The sequence below is a fragment of the Penicillium vulpinum genome (assembly GCF_028829585.1).
Source record: "Penicillium vulpinum strain IBT 29486 chromosome Unknown utg000001l_segment0_segment0, whole genome shotgun sequence".
In the NCBI taxonomy this organism is placed as follows: domain Eukaryota; kingdom Fungi; phylum Ascomycota; class Eurotiomycetes; order Eurotiales; family Aspergillaceae; genus Penicillium; species Penicillium vulpinum.
This window is the reverse complement of record NW_026643241.1, coordinates 4396828-4411049: the sequence shown is the minus strand read 5'-3', so window position 1 is coordinate 4411049 and position 14222 is coordinate 4396828. Positions and strand designations below refer to the sequence as shown.

At 49.3% G+C, this 14222-nt stretch overlaps 5 protein-coding genes across 5 annotated transcripts; 3 read left to right on the top strand and 2 right to left on the bottom strand.

Annotated features, from left to right (window-relative positions):
* Window positions 1–543: 543 nt before the first annotated feature.
* N7479_001594 (uncharacterized protein) lies at window positions 544–1194 on the bottom strand (the record flags this gene model as incomplete). Its single annotated transcript, XM_057249291.1, has 1 exon — window positions 544–1194. One exon carries the CDS (start codon window positions 1192–1194, stop codon window positions 544–546), a length of 651 nt encoding a protein of 216 aa, XP_057113723.1.
* A 628-nt stretch (window positions 1195–1822) lies between these two features.
* On the bottom strand, window positions 1823–6225 carry N7479_001593 (uncharacterized protein; the record flags this gene model as incomplete). The annotated part of the gene is made up of 4 exons (XM_057249290.1): window positions 1823–2666; window positions 2728–3461; window positions 3518–6038; window positions 6104–6225. 4 exons carry the CDS (start codon window positions 6223–6225, stop codon window positions 1823–1825), a joined length of 4221 nt encoding a protein of 1406 aa, XP_057113722.1.
* A 1995-nt stretch (window positions 6226–8220) lies between these two features.
* Window positions 8221–10871, top strand: N7479_001592 (glycoside hydrolase family 55 protein; the record flags this gene model as incomplete). The annotated part of the gene is made up of 5 exons (XM_057249289.1): window positions 8221–8539; window positions 8593–9051; window positions 9104–10283; window positions 10337–10429; window positions 10490–10871. 5 exons carry the CDS (start codon window positions 8221–8223, stop codon window positions 10869–10871), a joined length of 2433 nt encoding a protein of 810 aa, XP_057113721.1.
* Window positions 10872–11298: 427 nt separating this feature from the next.
* On the top strand, window positions 11299–12441 carry N7479_001591 (uncharacterized protein; the record flags this gene model as incomplete). The annotated part of the gene is made up of 4 exons (XM_057249288.1): window positions 11299–11629; window positions 11692–11769; window positions 11829–12343; window positions 12394–12441. 4 exons carry the CDS (start codon window positions 11299–11301, stop codon window positions 12439–12441), a joined length of 972 nt encoding a protein of 323 aa, XP_057113720.1.
* Window positions 12442–12766: 325 nt separating this feature from the next.
* N7479_001590 (SDR family oxidoreductase) lies at window positions 12767–13567 on the top strand (the record flags this gene model as incomplete). The annotated part of the gene is made up of 1 exon (XM_057249287.1): window positions 12767–13567. The coding sequence occupies one exon, from the start codon at window positions 12767–12769 to the stop codon at window positions 13565–13567; it is 801 nt and encodes a 266-aa protein (XP_057113719.1).
* Window positions 13568–14222: the final 655 nt, after the last annotated feature.

Sequence of the window (14222 nt, the reverse complement as noted above, 5' to 3'; positions counted from 1 at the left end):
GACATAAGCCAGTCATCATGTAACCCGTGCAGGAATGCATACATGTGCGCTCACAAGGCAATAGGAATGAAGAGGCATGGGAATTGTTCACATCAGCTGGGAGTTGAGAGCCCTGTTGAGATGTAGCGTGTTTTTCTTGCGCTCGACTAAATAGGAAAGTGGTAGATGTACCACTTGACGCCAGTGATTTTAAGGGACAGTCACTATTCTAGGATAGCCAGAAATCATAGATCGGGTAATTATTGAGCTAACATCTATGGACCATCTCTATACGGAGAGAGCCCCAGACCTGGGTCTCGCCAAGAGAGCGGGTCGTGCAGATCGGCGATGTGGCTCACACTTTTCTTCTGTCGCCGGGTATCTAGTGATGCTACATGCTACAAGGGGAATAGAAAATGTTATCTGAATTGAAATCCGCTTGTGCATTGCTAGCGAGAGTTTCAATTTCTATAAGACGGTCGCGTTTCAAACTATTTATCTAGATTCGAGCCCAACCCCTATAATCCAATTTTCAGAATGTAAAAGTGCATCTTCAAGTTGAAATTACAGAACCATAGCCCCGAGCATAGCAGCCACCACAGCCATGACACCAGCCACATTGGAGGCAGGGTTAGTGGCAGCATTGAAAGTGGGTGAGCTGGTCGCGGCAGCAGAAGTAGAAGTACCGCTGCTAGCAGCCAAGTCCGACGTGGAAGTCTTCGAAGAAGACGCGACGGTGCTAAGACCAGAAGGAGCCTCCGTGATCATGCTATCAGCAGGCTGGGTGCCAGACGGGGATGAAGCAGAAGAAGACGCAGAGGACGAGTCCGACGCGACTGACGCCTCAGAAGTATGTGTAGCTGAAGCGATGACAACATCAGTTGATGAAGCAGTCGACGCCGCGGTAGTTGCAGATGCAGCTTGTTTGCCATTGGGTCCCCATCCCTCTAGGTAGTCGGGAGTAAGCGTTGCGGTTCCGCTGTATTGTGGACATCCCGGTTGGGTGGTTTTGGGGGGTGCGCGGCCGCCACCGCAGTCGAGGAACGAGCAGATTTCGCCGGTGTCTGGGACGTACCAGAGGTAGCTGGCGTAGTATTTTTCGATTATGACTTCCGAGGAGACGCAGCCTGACAGGTCTGTGCGGGCTGTGGCGAGGCTGGCGAGGCTGGCGAGACTGGTGAGGCCGAGGAGGAAGGAAAGAGTGACAGGCTTCATTTTGGATTTTAAATGAGTGATGAGGGAAATTAAACGAGTGAATAAGAAGTAGAATAAAAGGGAGAGCTGGAGGCCAGGAGAGAAAAAAGACCCTTTAAGTAGCTGAGAATTATAGTTCGGACCATTCAGCCCCCATCGGGGTCTCGGCATCTTTGAAAATTAGAGCCTCAGGGGCTAAGGGTCTTTAGTTCTTCTTAGTTTTTCTTAATTTTTATTAGCTTGGTTTTGGGGATTGGGATCTTTAAATAGAAAAAATCAAAATTTTATTCATTTCACAGAAATACAATGTAGAGATCCCATTATCTTCACTAAAAAAAACGGAAAATTCGACTTGGAGCCCGTGGGCCCAGGGAGATACTCACCCGGGCCCTAACAGAGCTCAAAATGAAAGAGACCGAGGCCGCCGGTATTGAAGCTGACCCAATGTATGAAGGGTCAACTTTGTCTCAGGGATCGATGGACAAAAAAAGAAAGAAAAAGCAACAAAAAGCAAGAAAGTAAAAAAAAAACCAGACCATGAAGGCAGAAAACGCAGATGCAAACCTAGGCCATGCGCTTGGACATAAACATACATTCCCGAAAGGGAGGACAAAGATGGAAAAGATATGTAGAAGAGATAGACGGAGATTTAGTTCTTGATCTCTTGGATCAGGTTGTGGAACTCTTGTAGTCTCTCGGTCTTCACTCGAACAGCCCAATGTGTGAGTTTGCCAGCCTCGTCGGGCACCAGGAACTGGACACTGTTAGTGGTGAGCTTGTAGTCGAACTCTTTCTTCAGGAGAATGTTCAATGTGACTTTTCCACTTGGTTCGGCACGGCAGACAATTCGTGCACGTCCAGTGACAGGGTGCTTCAGAAGGCGGACAGGACCGGTTCCTTTGGGCAGCCACTTGGACTCAAGTTTGAAAACCCGGGATTTGTCTTCGAATACAACAGTCTCTTCTTCTTCACCGCCGTTTCCCTTCGTGAGATCGAAAATTTCACCAGGCTCACCATCCTCATCTTCTGTTGGGGTGGAACTGGGCTGAGTAGAAGGAACTGATGCTGGGGCAATGGCGGACGGTGGGAAGGAATTGGTCAAAGGAGCCGGTGCTGGTGCAGAGGAGACCCGTCCAAACATACTGGCGCCCGCAGATGGAGGAGGCGATAGCTTCGTCTGTTTTGCAGAGGAATCATCCTCGTTATCACTTCCATCCGCAGAGGCCTTGCGCTTCGGCGAGGTTGGCTTGGGCCCACCGAAGATGTTCTGCGAGGTCGGCTTGGGTTGACCGAAAAGGCTCTGCGATGTTGTTGGCTTAGGACCGAAAATGTTCTCAGAGGTTGTTGGCTTGGGCCCGAAAATGTTCTGGGTGGACTTGACCTTCTTTGCAGGGGAATCATCGTCTTCGTCACTTCCATCCGCAGAGGCCTTACGTTTCGGCGAGGTTGGCTTAAGCCCGCCGAAAATGTTCTGTGAGGCTGGGACCGGCTTACTAGCTGATCCGAAAACCGAAGAGTTGACCGAGGAGCTAGAAGGGCCTGCACCATATGCACCGAAGAAAGGAGGAGGAGGATCCAGGCTTGCCCCCGAAGAGTGCGGCATCCGCAGGCGAACGCGTGGCTGTTCCGACGAGAGTTGAAAATTCAGAGGCGTCAGGAGAAGATTTAGGGAACTGGGGTTGGTGTTGCGAGGAAGACAAAGAGGGAGCACCTTTTGCTCCCGAAGTAGGCCAGGCAGTAAAGGGAGGTTCTTTAAAGATACTAGGAGTGGTATTGTGAGAAACTTTGCCCTCAAAGGCCGGTGGAGGGGTAGGAGCGTTGTGATCAGGTTCCTCAACGTCCTGTGGAGCAGTGGCAGGGTTGGCAGACGTAGCAGATGGAGCAGCAGACGGAGCAGATGTAGCGGGCTCCTCAGCGCTCTTGGGAGCAGCGCTATCATCATCAGCGAATTTGAAACCCACGCCGGGGATAAAAACAGCACGCTTATTGGCTGCAGCTTGGACCTTTTCGCGCTTCTCGCGCTGGCGTTCCGCATCTTTACGCTCCCACTCCTCCTCATCCTCCTCCTCGGAATCAAACTCTTCAGCCTTTCTCTTGGCCTTTGCTTCAGCTTCACTCTTGTCTGACTGTGACTTGAACTGGGCCGCAAAATCGGCGCCAGTAGCCCCAGCACCAAACTTGGGAATCTGGAAAGCAGAAGGGGCAGTGGAAGTGGCCGCATCACCAAATTTAGGAATCTGGAAAGCAGAGGCTGCGGTTGAAGTGGCTGCACCATCAAACTTGGGAATCTGGAAAGCAGGGGGGCGGTCGAAGTGGCTGCACCACCAAACTTAGGAGGTTCAACAACAGGGGCGGCGGTTGAAGTGGCCGCATCACCAAACTTGGGAACTCCCAAAGCAGAGGGGGCGACAGAGGTAGTAGCAGGAGCAGCAGTGGGAGACGAAGGACCAGCAACTGGGGCGGGAGAAGCGCTAGCGGAAGTAGTTGCCGAAGCAGGAGCCGGAGCAGAGAAGGATTGGGCGAACTTGGAAGAAGTCGTAGACCCAACCGAATGTTTCTTGGGAGGCACCGGTTCAAAGCTACGAGGCACACAGGCCGGAGGGGACGGGATGCGAGGAGGGGAGCAGCCATCTGGCGCTTCCTTGGCGGCATCACGTTCATCGATGGCGGCGCGTTTGGCCTCTTCAGCAGGGCTGATCGAGCCAATGGGGACACCAAGATCACGGCGGAGTTCAGCATAAAGAATGAGGACTTCGTCAATATCATCCTTCATGGGGTCGCATTTGGCGATCTCACGCTTGAACGCCTCGGTCAAGATGCCGATTTTCACCAGCAGGTCAGCCCGCATTCGAAGCTCGCCCGTCTTGTCCTCAGGGAAAAGACGTTTAAGCGGCATTTCGTCGGAATCTTCGCTTGGTAAAGGATACTCAATTGATACAGGATAATCAGATCTTGGGAAAAGACTGTCAGGGTCTGGAGCAGTGAAAGTGTTGGAAACAGTAGAAGTTGAGGAGGGGAGAGAAGAGGAGGAAGGGACAGGTAAACAAGAGCTTTTATGGTCGCGTGAAGGCTGCGAGAAAGACACCTGAGGCGTGGTAGTTTTCGTCGAACCTTCCGTTTGAGGTTCATTCAACGCCTTAGGCTCGACAGTGAATGGGTTAGCTGCAATATTATTGTCCTTATTCTGCTTATTGTTGTCAATCGGCGTGCTTGCACCAAAAAGAGAAGTACTCGGTGCCTGGGGCTTCACAGCCTGCTCTGTCGGCTTTGGCGCGAATGGATTGCCGAACGCGTTCTGCCCTGAAAGGTTCGCGAATGGATTGCTAGGTGTTGCCTGTGCTGTCTTGTCTTCTGGTTTCGACAACGCAGGAGACGCCCCAAACACTGAGCCGAACTGTGACGTCTTTGCAGGTACAGGAGCCTGCTCTTCACTTGTCACCTTCGGTGCAAAAACACTGCTTGCAGCTGATGGTTCCTTTTCAGCCCCTGTAGGCGTCGTACCCGCAGGTGTTCCGAACACGGATTTGGGCTTGTCCTCTGATGGCTTTGCACCCGTATTCTCAGCGACCGGCTTTGGCGAGAACAGATTACCAAATGCCGGCGGAGCAGTCTGCTCTTTCCCAGCCTCTAAAACTTTCGATGCCGCAGGTGTACCAAACATAGACTTGAACGGCTGGTCCGCTGCAGGCTTTGCAGCCACGTTCTCAACGGCTGGCTTCGGTGAAAACATATTTCCGAATGCTGGCATAGCCGCCTGCTCTTTTCCAGCCTCCGAAACTTTTGATGCCGTAGGTGTACCAAACATGAACGGCTGTGCCGCGGTAGCCTTTCCAGAACTTTCGGTCCCAGTAACCTTCGGTGAGGAGAAAGTACCCAAGGAACTTGGCGCTGATAGCGTCGCAAAGGGATTGATCGCTTTTGGTTCTTCTGTGGCAGGCTTGGGAGCAAATAGATTGCTAGCAGGCCCTGAGGGCTGGGAACCGGAAGTCGACCCAAAAAGAGCACCAAAAGGCTTCGCCGCCTCTGCGGGCTTCGCAGGAGTTTGCTCCCCTGCTGTTGTCTTTGGGGCAAATATGTTAGCGCTGCTGGTTGGAGCCTGTCCAGACAGGTTCGCAAATGGATTGCTGGCTGTCGGCTGCTGTTTCTCTCCATCTGAGGGCTTCGAAGCGGCCGGCGTTGATCCGAAAAGTTTGAAAGGCTGGGTCTCCGCAGGTTTGTCGGCTACTTTCTCGGGAGCAGTTGTCTGTGATGGTGCAAATAGATTGCTGGACGGGGTCTGCCCTGAGAGGTTTGAGAATGGATTGCTAAGTGCCGAAGGACCTGGGGCTGGCTTCGATGCAAACATGGAAGTTCCCTTGGGCTTGGTATCGGGCGAAGTTTGCATGCTGTCATCGGCAGGCGAAGTCATATGTGATGCAGACTGCCCGAATATGGTGGGCTTTGTTGGAGTGCTTGTGTTCTGTTGTGCTCCAAATCCACCAAACGACGGAGTGGACTGGTTTCCGGCATTGAATCCCCCAAAGCCGAACCCATTCGTCGTTGACTGGGAACTTCCGCCAAATGATGTGTCTACAGAAAAAGGATTGCTCGGCGGTGCAGTTCCAAATGAGGTAGGGCCCGCCCCGAAGCTGAACGACGCCTGACCACCCGCCTGGCCATTAGTACCGGACGAGAACATTCCCCCCTGGCTGGGCCCTGAGCTTGCCCCAGGAAAGCTCTGGCTCTGAGTCTGACCAAATGTGAACCCAGTCGACTGGGTAGGTGCTGGTGCCGAGGCCGGTGCCACGGATGCGAAGGGGTTGAATGAAGCCGCTCCTCCGCCGGTTGTGGGAGTTGGAGCCCGGCGTTTGCGGACATCCTTGATTCTAAAGGTTTCAAAGAGATCTTTGGTCAGTTTGTGGTCATCCACGGCTCCCTTGTTATTACTTACTTTCTGTTCGCTAACTGGGCCTGCGTCGCCCGGAGCGGTTTTTCATCTGGGGTGCTGGCCATCCCAAACATACTCTCCTCCTCTCTTCTCATATGATCACCTTCAGCTCCACGTTTCGACATATTGAGCGTATGAAAACCACCGGTTGGTTGTACGCTTGCAAACTTGAACTGCGCGAACTGCCTCGTATCCTTCGGAATCTGTATGACCCGGTTTAGATGTCCTAAATCAAGCCCAATGCGAGATTTAACTTCAGTATGATGCCGTGAAGAGTTTCCTCAGTTGCGGCAATCGAAGTAGGGAGCTTTCGGTGTGCGACGAGGCTCTTCCTGACTCCGTACGGACTCGAAAAAGCAACGGCTTCGATGATGATTACCCTCCACTTAAATGTTCCCAGTCGTGGAGAGAGCAAAACTCAATTTGTCTCTAACGTCTTTGATGTGATTATACGGTAGCTTTCGCGGTTACCGTGACACGTTCGCGACCCGTCGCGCAGGGAGCTGTCAGCACAACGAAGGCGCTTTTGAGTTAGGAGAACTGAGATCGAAGACAGACCGTGGACCTAGTACTGTCCCTGATGATATTTACGTTCGAGTTTCGATATGTCCCACGACGCAATGAAGGGAGGCACGACTGTTATTCTTTCTTTTTTTTTTGCAGGAAGCATCCAAGGCGGAAAGAAATCAATCACGTGGTATGTCTTGGCAGTTGGAAGGTCTATGCTTAGGATTTTTCAAGCTATTGTTTGCCCGCATTTGACAAAAGGGGATGTGATAGGTTGGATGATTATCATATCTATCGTCATTTATTTGTGATGAAATCCGCTCATCCTCTACAGAGTAGTAAATGAAGCAACAGAGAAAGGAAAATGTTCTTATGTTCAAATAGAAGCCCTACTCACTTCATGATGTCGCCAAGCTTGACCAGAAAGAACGATCCGTTTTAAAAACACTCCAAGGTACACTGATGCCCCAAAAGAATATAAAGGATACTTTTGTGTGAAGTAAATTCTGACGTTATGCGCATAATAAATTTGGCCAGCGGGGTTAAGTGCCTCTGAATATTCTGAAGTCCTTCTGAAAGGCAAGTATCCAGCGCATCTCCGAAACTCCGCGTGATGTATGTGCATATTCAACCACTTGGGCAAAGAATACAGGCCAAGAGTAGCGGGCTGCACGCCTTCCGGGTGACCAGCAAATCATGCTGATCCGGATAAGTCCGTCACAACTACTATATTCAACAAAGAACCTTCGAGTATTCCAAGGTTACAACGTTGGAGTCTAGGCGAATAAAAGAGTGTAACATGTAAGCCCTAAGGACCGGATGTACCTGAGTCTCTCGTTTTCGTCTCCCCGCACTTAGGGCGGTTTCCCCGTGGGTCATTGCTGACCTTATTCTCATTTAAGTTAATCAGACTTATAGGGCACTTTGACTTCCTTATTTAAAGGTTTATGAGCATAACTCCTGAGGTTACTGAATGACTAGGTTGTCTTACTAACGGCTCATATGCAAATTCCTAGGTCACATATCTCCAGTAGTTGTTTCAAAACTCTCATTTAGTCACATTCCATTCTTATTAGGAAACGCCTAAGGTAAACTAGCATTTAGCTTTGACTTCTAAGGTTTCTGCACAATGTGATGTCCTAGACATGGATTATCTATTGGCTGACATGCAGGTAGAGGCAGGGGACTTCATCTCTTGTGGGGAAAGATCAGCACTATTGATTCACATTCTCATTTCCACCTGGGCACCTGGCACATTCATGTCATGGGCATGACAGGAGAATGGGATAACGGTCTTCCCCGGGAAGAAATAACCAATGGATATCCCTGGTCGGCAGTCACTCGCTAGATATTTCCCCGTCTCGTGTGGTATTTCGGGGTGGGATTCCCTAATCTATTTTGCTTTTAGCTGAAGATACAGGGTCAATGTTGAGTTTATCCTTTTCCTGTCATACGCGTGTCTGGCCTTCTTGGATCGGGGCTATTGGGAAAATTGCCCAGGTGGTTTTAGATATATAAACTATGTTTCCCAAGGCTCTAATTGCCCACTCTGCTCTATCCAGCGACTCGCAAGCATCCGTCTCGCTGAATTACCTCAGTGCTTCAGAGTCAAGATGCACTATTCTTCTGTGATCAAGTACCTTTCTTTAGTAGCTTGTGCCAATGCACAGCTACTGAAGATCCCAGCCGTGGATGCCATGGTCAGTTCTGCTTTACTTCCCTTTGAGCAGTACATGTCCTTCGGTGCTGCAACAAAAGTCGCCACGGCTGTCAAAACCTTCGAAACCAAGGCCGCTACAAACGCTAAAGCTGCAGCCGCAGCAGACACTCCATACTGGCTAGCAGATATTGCTCACCAGGGAGTCGCAGCCTTCAACTCGAACCCTTCCGGCTATACCGTCTTCCGAAACGTGAAAGACTTCGGAGCTAAAGGTGAGAATACAAGGATTACTATTATTCCGAAGAAGTACTAATTCAAATCACAGGTGATGGTGTGACCGACGATACGGCGGCGATCAATGCGGCCATAAGCACCGGTGGTCGCTTTAGCCCAGCAAGCAGGCATTCCTCCACCACGACTCCCGCTATAGTCTACTTTCCATCCGGAACGTACCTGATTTCATCCTCGATCATTGATTACTATTTCACCCAGCTGATTGGCAACCCGAATGCAATGCCAGTTATAAAAGCAACCGCAGGTTTTGTCGGACTTGGCTTGATTGACGGTGACCAATACCAGAGCGATGGAAACCAGGGCTGGACATCAACAAATGTGTTTTTCAGACAGATCCGAAATTTGAAATTGGACTTGACTGGAATCCCTGCTGGTACTGCTGCGACTGGTATTCATTGGCCAACTGGTCAAGCTTCCAGCATCCAGAATGTTGTCATTGCTATGAGTTCTGCTGCTGGAACGCAGCACCAGGGTATCTTCATTGAGAATGGTATGTTGGTACTTGAAATTAATTTTTGGAACCTATACTAATACAATATCAGGCTCCGGCGGCTGGATGGCCGATGTGGTTATTACTGGTGGCCTCTATGGTGCCAATGTTGGCAACCAGCAATTCACAATGCGGAACGTCGTCATTTCGAATGCAGTGACCGCAATTTCTCAGATCTGGGACTGGGGGTGGACCTATCAAGGTCTGTTGATCTCCGATTGCACAACTGCTCTTTCGATCAGCAATGGTGGGGCTGGGTCCCAGCAAGTTGGCTCAGTGAATGTCCTTGACAGCACCATCAAAAACTGCGGTACCTTTGTCGACACTGCTTGGCAGACCTCAACGCTATCAACTGGCAGTCTCATTCTGGAGAACATTATTTTAGATAACGTCCCGGTTGCTGTCAAGGGCGTCAGCGGTACTGTCCTTGCTGGTGGCTCTACGACCATTGGTGCTTGGGGACAAGGCCACAAGTATACTCCAAACGGACCGACCAACTTCCGAGGTTCTTTCACTGCACCATCACGTCCTAGTGGTCTGCTCGCTGGTGGATCAAACAGGTATTTTGCCAAGTCAAAGCCTCAGTATGAGCAATCACCAGTAGCTTCGTTTGTCAGCATTAGAAGCGCAGGTGCCAAGGGAGATGGTTCAACCGATGACACAACAGCCATTCAATCCGCATTGACATCTGCCGCGTCTGCAGGCAAAATCTTGTTCTTCAATCAAGGAACATACAAAGTCACCAACACTCTTTACGTCCCGCCAGGCTCTCGGATTGTCGGCGAGGCATATTCTGTCATCATGGCCACTGGCAATGTATGGTCGAGTATTACCAACCCGGTTCCCGTTGTTCAAATCGGTAAATCTGGAGAATCCGGGTCTGTTGAATGGTCCGACATGATAGTGAGCACCTCGGGTTCCACGCCGGGCGCTGTCCTTGTTGAGTGGAACTTGGCGGCAACATCAGGTTCTGGGATGTGGGATGTCCACACTCGAATTGGGGGCTTCAAAGGATCTAATCAGCAGGTTGCCCAGTGCCCGACGAGCGCAGCTGTCTCTGTGGCCTGTCAGGCTGCGTACATGTCTATGCACATTACCAAGACCGCCAGTGGTGTTTACTTGGAGAATGTCTGGCTTTGGACCGCCGATCATGACCTTGAAAGCCTAACTGATACCCAAATTTCGGTCTATACCGGTCGTGGTCTCTTGGTTGAAGGAAAGAATGTTTGGCTGTAAGTGACATATAATCCCCGTCATGCGCTCTCATAACTAATATTGGCGCAAGGTACGGAACGGGATCCGAGCACCACTCGCTGTATCAGTACCAGTTCTCAGGCGCAAGTTCGATTGTGGCAGGTTTCGTACAAACAGAAACTCCGTAAGTGATTTTATACATGAAACTGTCCTTGTATATCCTGTCCTAACCAATTCTACGCAGTTACTACCAGCCAAATCCCAACGCAGCCAACAGCCCATATCCCAGCAACTCGGCTCTCAATGACCCCAACTATAGTAGCTGTCTCGGTGGAAACTGCAACTCTCTCGGTCTTCGGATTCTCAACACTAAGGATGTGATTATCTACGGGGCTGGGCTATATAGTTTCTTCAACAACTACAGCACCACTTGCTCGACATTCCCACTACCGGAAAATTGCCAAAGCATGATCTTCAGCATTGAAGGCAGTACAAGTGGACTGGTGGTATATGGCCTCAACACCGTTGGGACAAGTTATATGATCGTGAAGGATGGCACTGCATTGGCGACGGTTGCCGATAATCTGGCTACGTTCGCTGCGACTATTGCGTACTTCACCTTCTAGGGCATACCTCTGATTTCGATTTCCTTCTTCACCTGCTTTTGCACCCAAAAGTCAAGATAAGGGTTGACTCTCGGAGGGACAGGAATAGTACATATAGTGGAACAAATGGCACATATTCAAGGCTCTCAATCTTTCCATCTCTAGATCCGTATTTAAGAGCAATTTTAGAGATGTGATATATGATGAGTATCAAACCTGGAGGTTTTCGTGTTTGGGTTGCCGCTTTTACGAGGGTGCTCAGGCCCACATTCAGTGATCTAAAGTGGAAAGAGGTATTAAATAGTCTAAATATGAAATTTAATGCAAATTGCATTCCTCGGATATGAATCCGGGGTTCATCGATGAGGGGTCGGATACCCCGGAAAAATAGCATATAAAGACCTCGGCATACACCAAAGCCACACCTTATTCTCACAACCCTAATACCATGTCGAAAGTAAACGAAGTAATCCCATTCGATTCTCTTCCATTAGACCCAACAGGCCCACGCGGAAATGCCTGGGGTCGATTTGGAAAAGATGATCAACTTGGGACATTGAACCTGCTCACTCCTGAGCGGGTTGTCGAAGCCGCGAAGGAAATTCAAACTGGCGTGCGAATCTCACTTGACTGGCCGATGAGCATGCCTTCGCATCCTAGCTTCAATCGCCATCCATTTAAGCAGGAGCTTATTCTTCGGAATCCAAATTGTATTTATGATGACATCTTGACATTCAATAGTCAGGGGTCTACCCAATGGGATGGGTTTAGACATTATGGTATGTCACTGAGCAACTATGGCTGGAGTTTGAGATTATGGCTTACAGGTTGGCTGTTCTAGCAAACCAGAAATCTCGGCAATTTTATAACGGGCATACCACAGAAGAGATAGAGAGCTCAGATATCATTGGAATTCACTGTATGGGCCAGTCATAAGATACCCAATCAACCGGCGCTAACTACAACCCCTCATTATAGCCATGTGTGAACACGGTGGAATAACAGGCCGCGGCGTTCTCCTGGACTACGCAGAATGGGCCACCACCAACTCAATTTCCGTCTCCGCCCTCAGATCTGAGGCCATCACCATTGAGAACCTAAAACGAGTAGTCAAAGATCACAACCTTAATTTCCGAAAGGGGGACATTCTTTTCATTCGCAGCGGCTTCACAGCCGCGTACAACAAGCTGGACAACCAGCAGCGAAAGGACCTGGCACTCCGAACATCGCCAGATTTTAGCGGCGTGGAAGCGACGGAGGATATGGTGCGGTGGTTATGGGAGCATCAGTTCTCTGCCGTCGCTGGTGATGCGCCGAGCTTTGAGCGTGCGCCTATTAGAGGTGCCCATGCGGATCCGAATTTCAATTTGCATGAGTGGGTGCTGGCGGGTTGGGGGACTCCTATTGGGGAGATGTTTGATTTAGAGAAGCTATCAGAGCATTGTAAGGCTAGTGGACGTTATAGCTTTTTCTTGTCTAGTATGCCTTTGAAGGTTGGTTTCTCCTATTGGCTGTGTTGGGATTTTGCTGATTTAGAGTCTAGGTTATTGGTGGTGTCGCTAGCCCGCCTAATGCGTTTGCTATTTTCTAAATTTATTTTGTCTCTTGAAATGAACAGCAATTTAATGGTTCTTCTACTCCAAAGTGTCCACTAAAATCCTGGCGGGATCGTGCCGCCGAGTGTCCCGCCGGGTGGAGAAGGCCACAACATCTCAAAGGAGACTGGAAGTGTAAGTTGCACAGTTGCACAGTGGGAAGGTTGGACCCGAGACTCCGTCGATGGCCAAAAGGTATAAATTCCACAGGGATTCTTCTGTAACCTCTCAATACTTCACACAAATCAACAATTCTCAACCCATTCTATCTTCCCTTCTACACACATTTCCAAGACACTTCAATTCCCTTTTTCGCCCATCATGCCTATCGAAACCCCCAAAGCCAGCTCCCTCAAAGATCTATTCAGTCTCAAAGACAAGGTCGTGGTCGTCACCGGCGCCTCTGGGCCCCGCGGAATCGGCCTGGAAGCAGCCCGCGGCTGTGCCGAAATGGGCGGCAACATCGCCATCACATACTTCACGCGACGAGAGGGAGCCGAGGCAAATGCTAAAGCCCTGGAAGAGGAGTACGGCATCAAAACCAAAGCCTATAAATGCGATACTTCAAAATGGAACGAAGTACAAGAGCTAGTCGCAAACGTGATCGCCGACTTCGGCAAGATCGATTCGTTCATCGCGAACGCGGGCCGCACCACCGACAAGGGTGTTCTCGATGGCTCGGTTGAAGACTGGGAGAACATCATCCAGGCAGACCTTAACTCGGTCTTTTACTGTGCCAAGGCTGTTGGTCCGCATTTCAAGGAGCGCCGCACGGGAAGCTTTGTGATCACTGCTTCGATCTCGGGGCATATTGCCAATTACCCACAGGAGCAGACTTCGTACAATGTTGCTAAGGCTGGATGTATTCACATGGCTCGCTCATTGGCTAATGAGTGGAGGGACTTTGCTCGTGTTAACAGTATCTCGCCTGGATATATTAATACTGGATTGGGGGATTTTGTGGATGCGGAGACCCAGGAGGGTTGGAATAAAATGATTCCTATGGGTCGCCAAAGTGATCCTAAGGAGTTAAAGGCGGCTTATGTGTACTTTGCTAGTGATGCTAGTAGTTACACTACTGGTGCGGATCTGCGGGTTGATGGAGGTTATATTTGTCGGTAAAGAGAGTGATGCTTTGGGGATATGCAGAAGCTATTGTGTTTTCCTTTTTGTATTTAAAAGGCAATGAATAGAACTTGAAGATATAACCAACTTTCTAAAGCTGGGCTGAGAAGTAGTTAAAGGCACTAATTACCTACCTAATTTTGTAGGAAGATACCTAGAAGCGGGAAGATATATCTTTAAACAGTATGCCTACAAGTAGGCTTCCGCAAAGCCCATAAATGGGCCCTACCTTCGAAACCCAACCCAACCTACAGCCTATCAGTAGGAGCCTATAAGGCCCCCATTAAAGCCTATCCTAGGCGGCCTCTATAATCGCTGTATTAAGACCTTCCACTAGGTATAGAAAGTTCAAATTTAGAATCTAGGATTATAGTAGCTATATAAGTATATATTTCAATTTTAAATAAAATTCAACTAGTAGAAGTCAGGATACCATTAATCTTAATGTATTGGTAAGATATATATTTTGGGTTTGTGTAGGAGTACTACTACTTTCTAAGTGAACTTCTGTAATTTATAAGTTATCGAAATAAGGCGCTCATTTATATTTTTAAACATGATATAGAGAGACAACTAGTGATCAATTCTAAATCATTCAAATTAATAAGATATTACCTTTAGGATAAGGCTTAGAAACGGGAATAAAACGAAG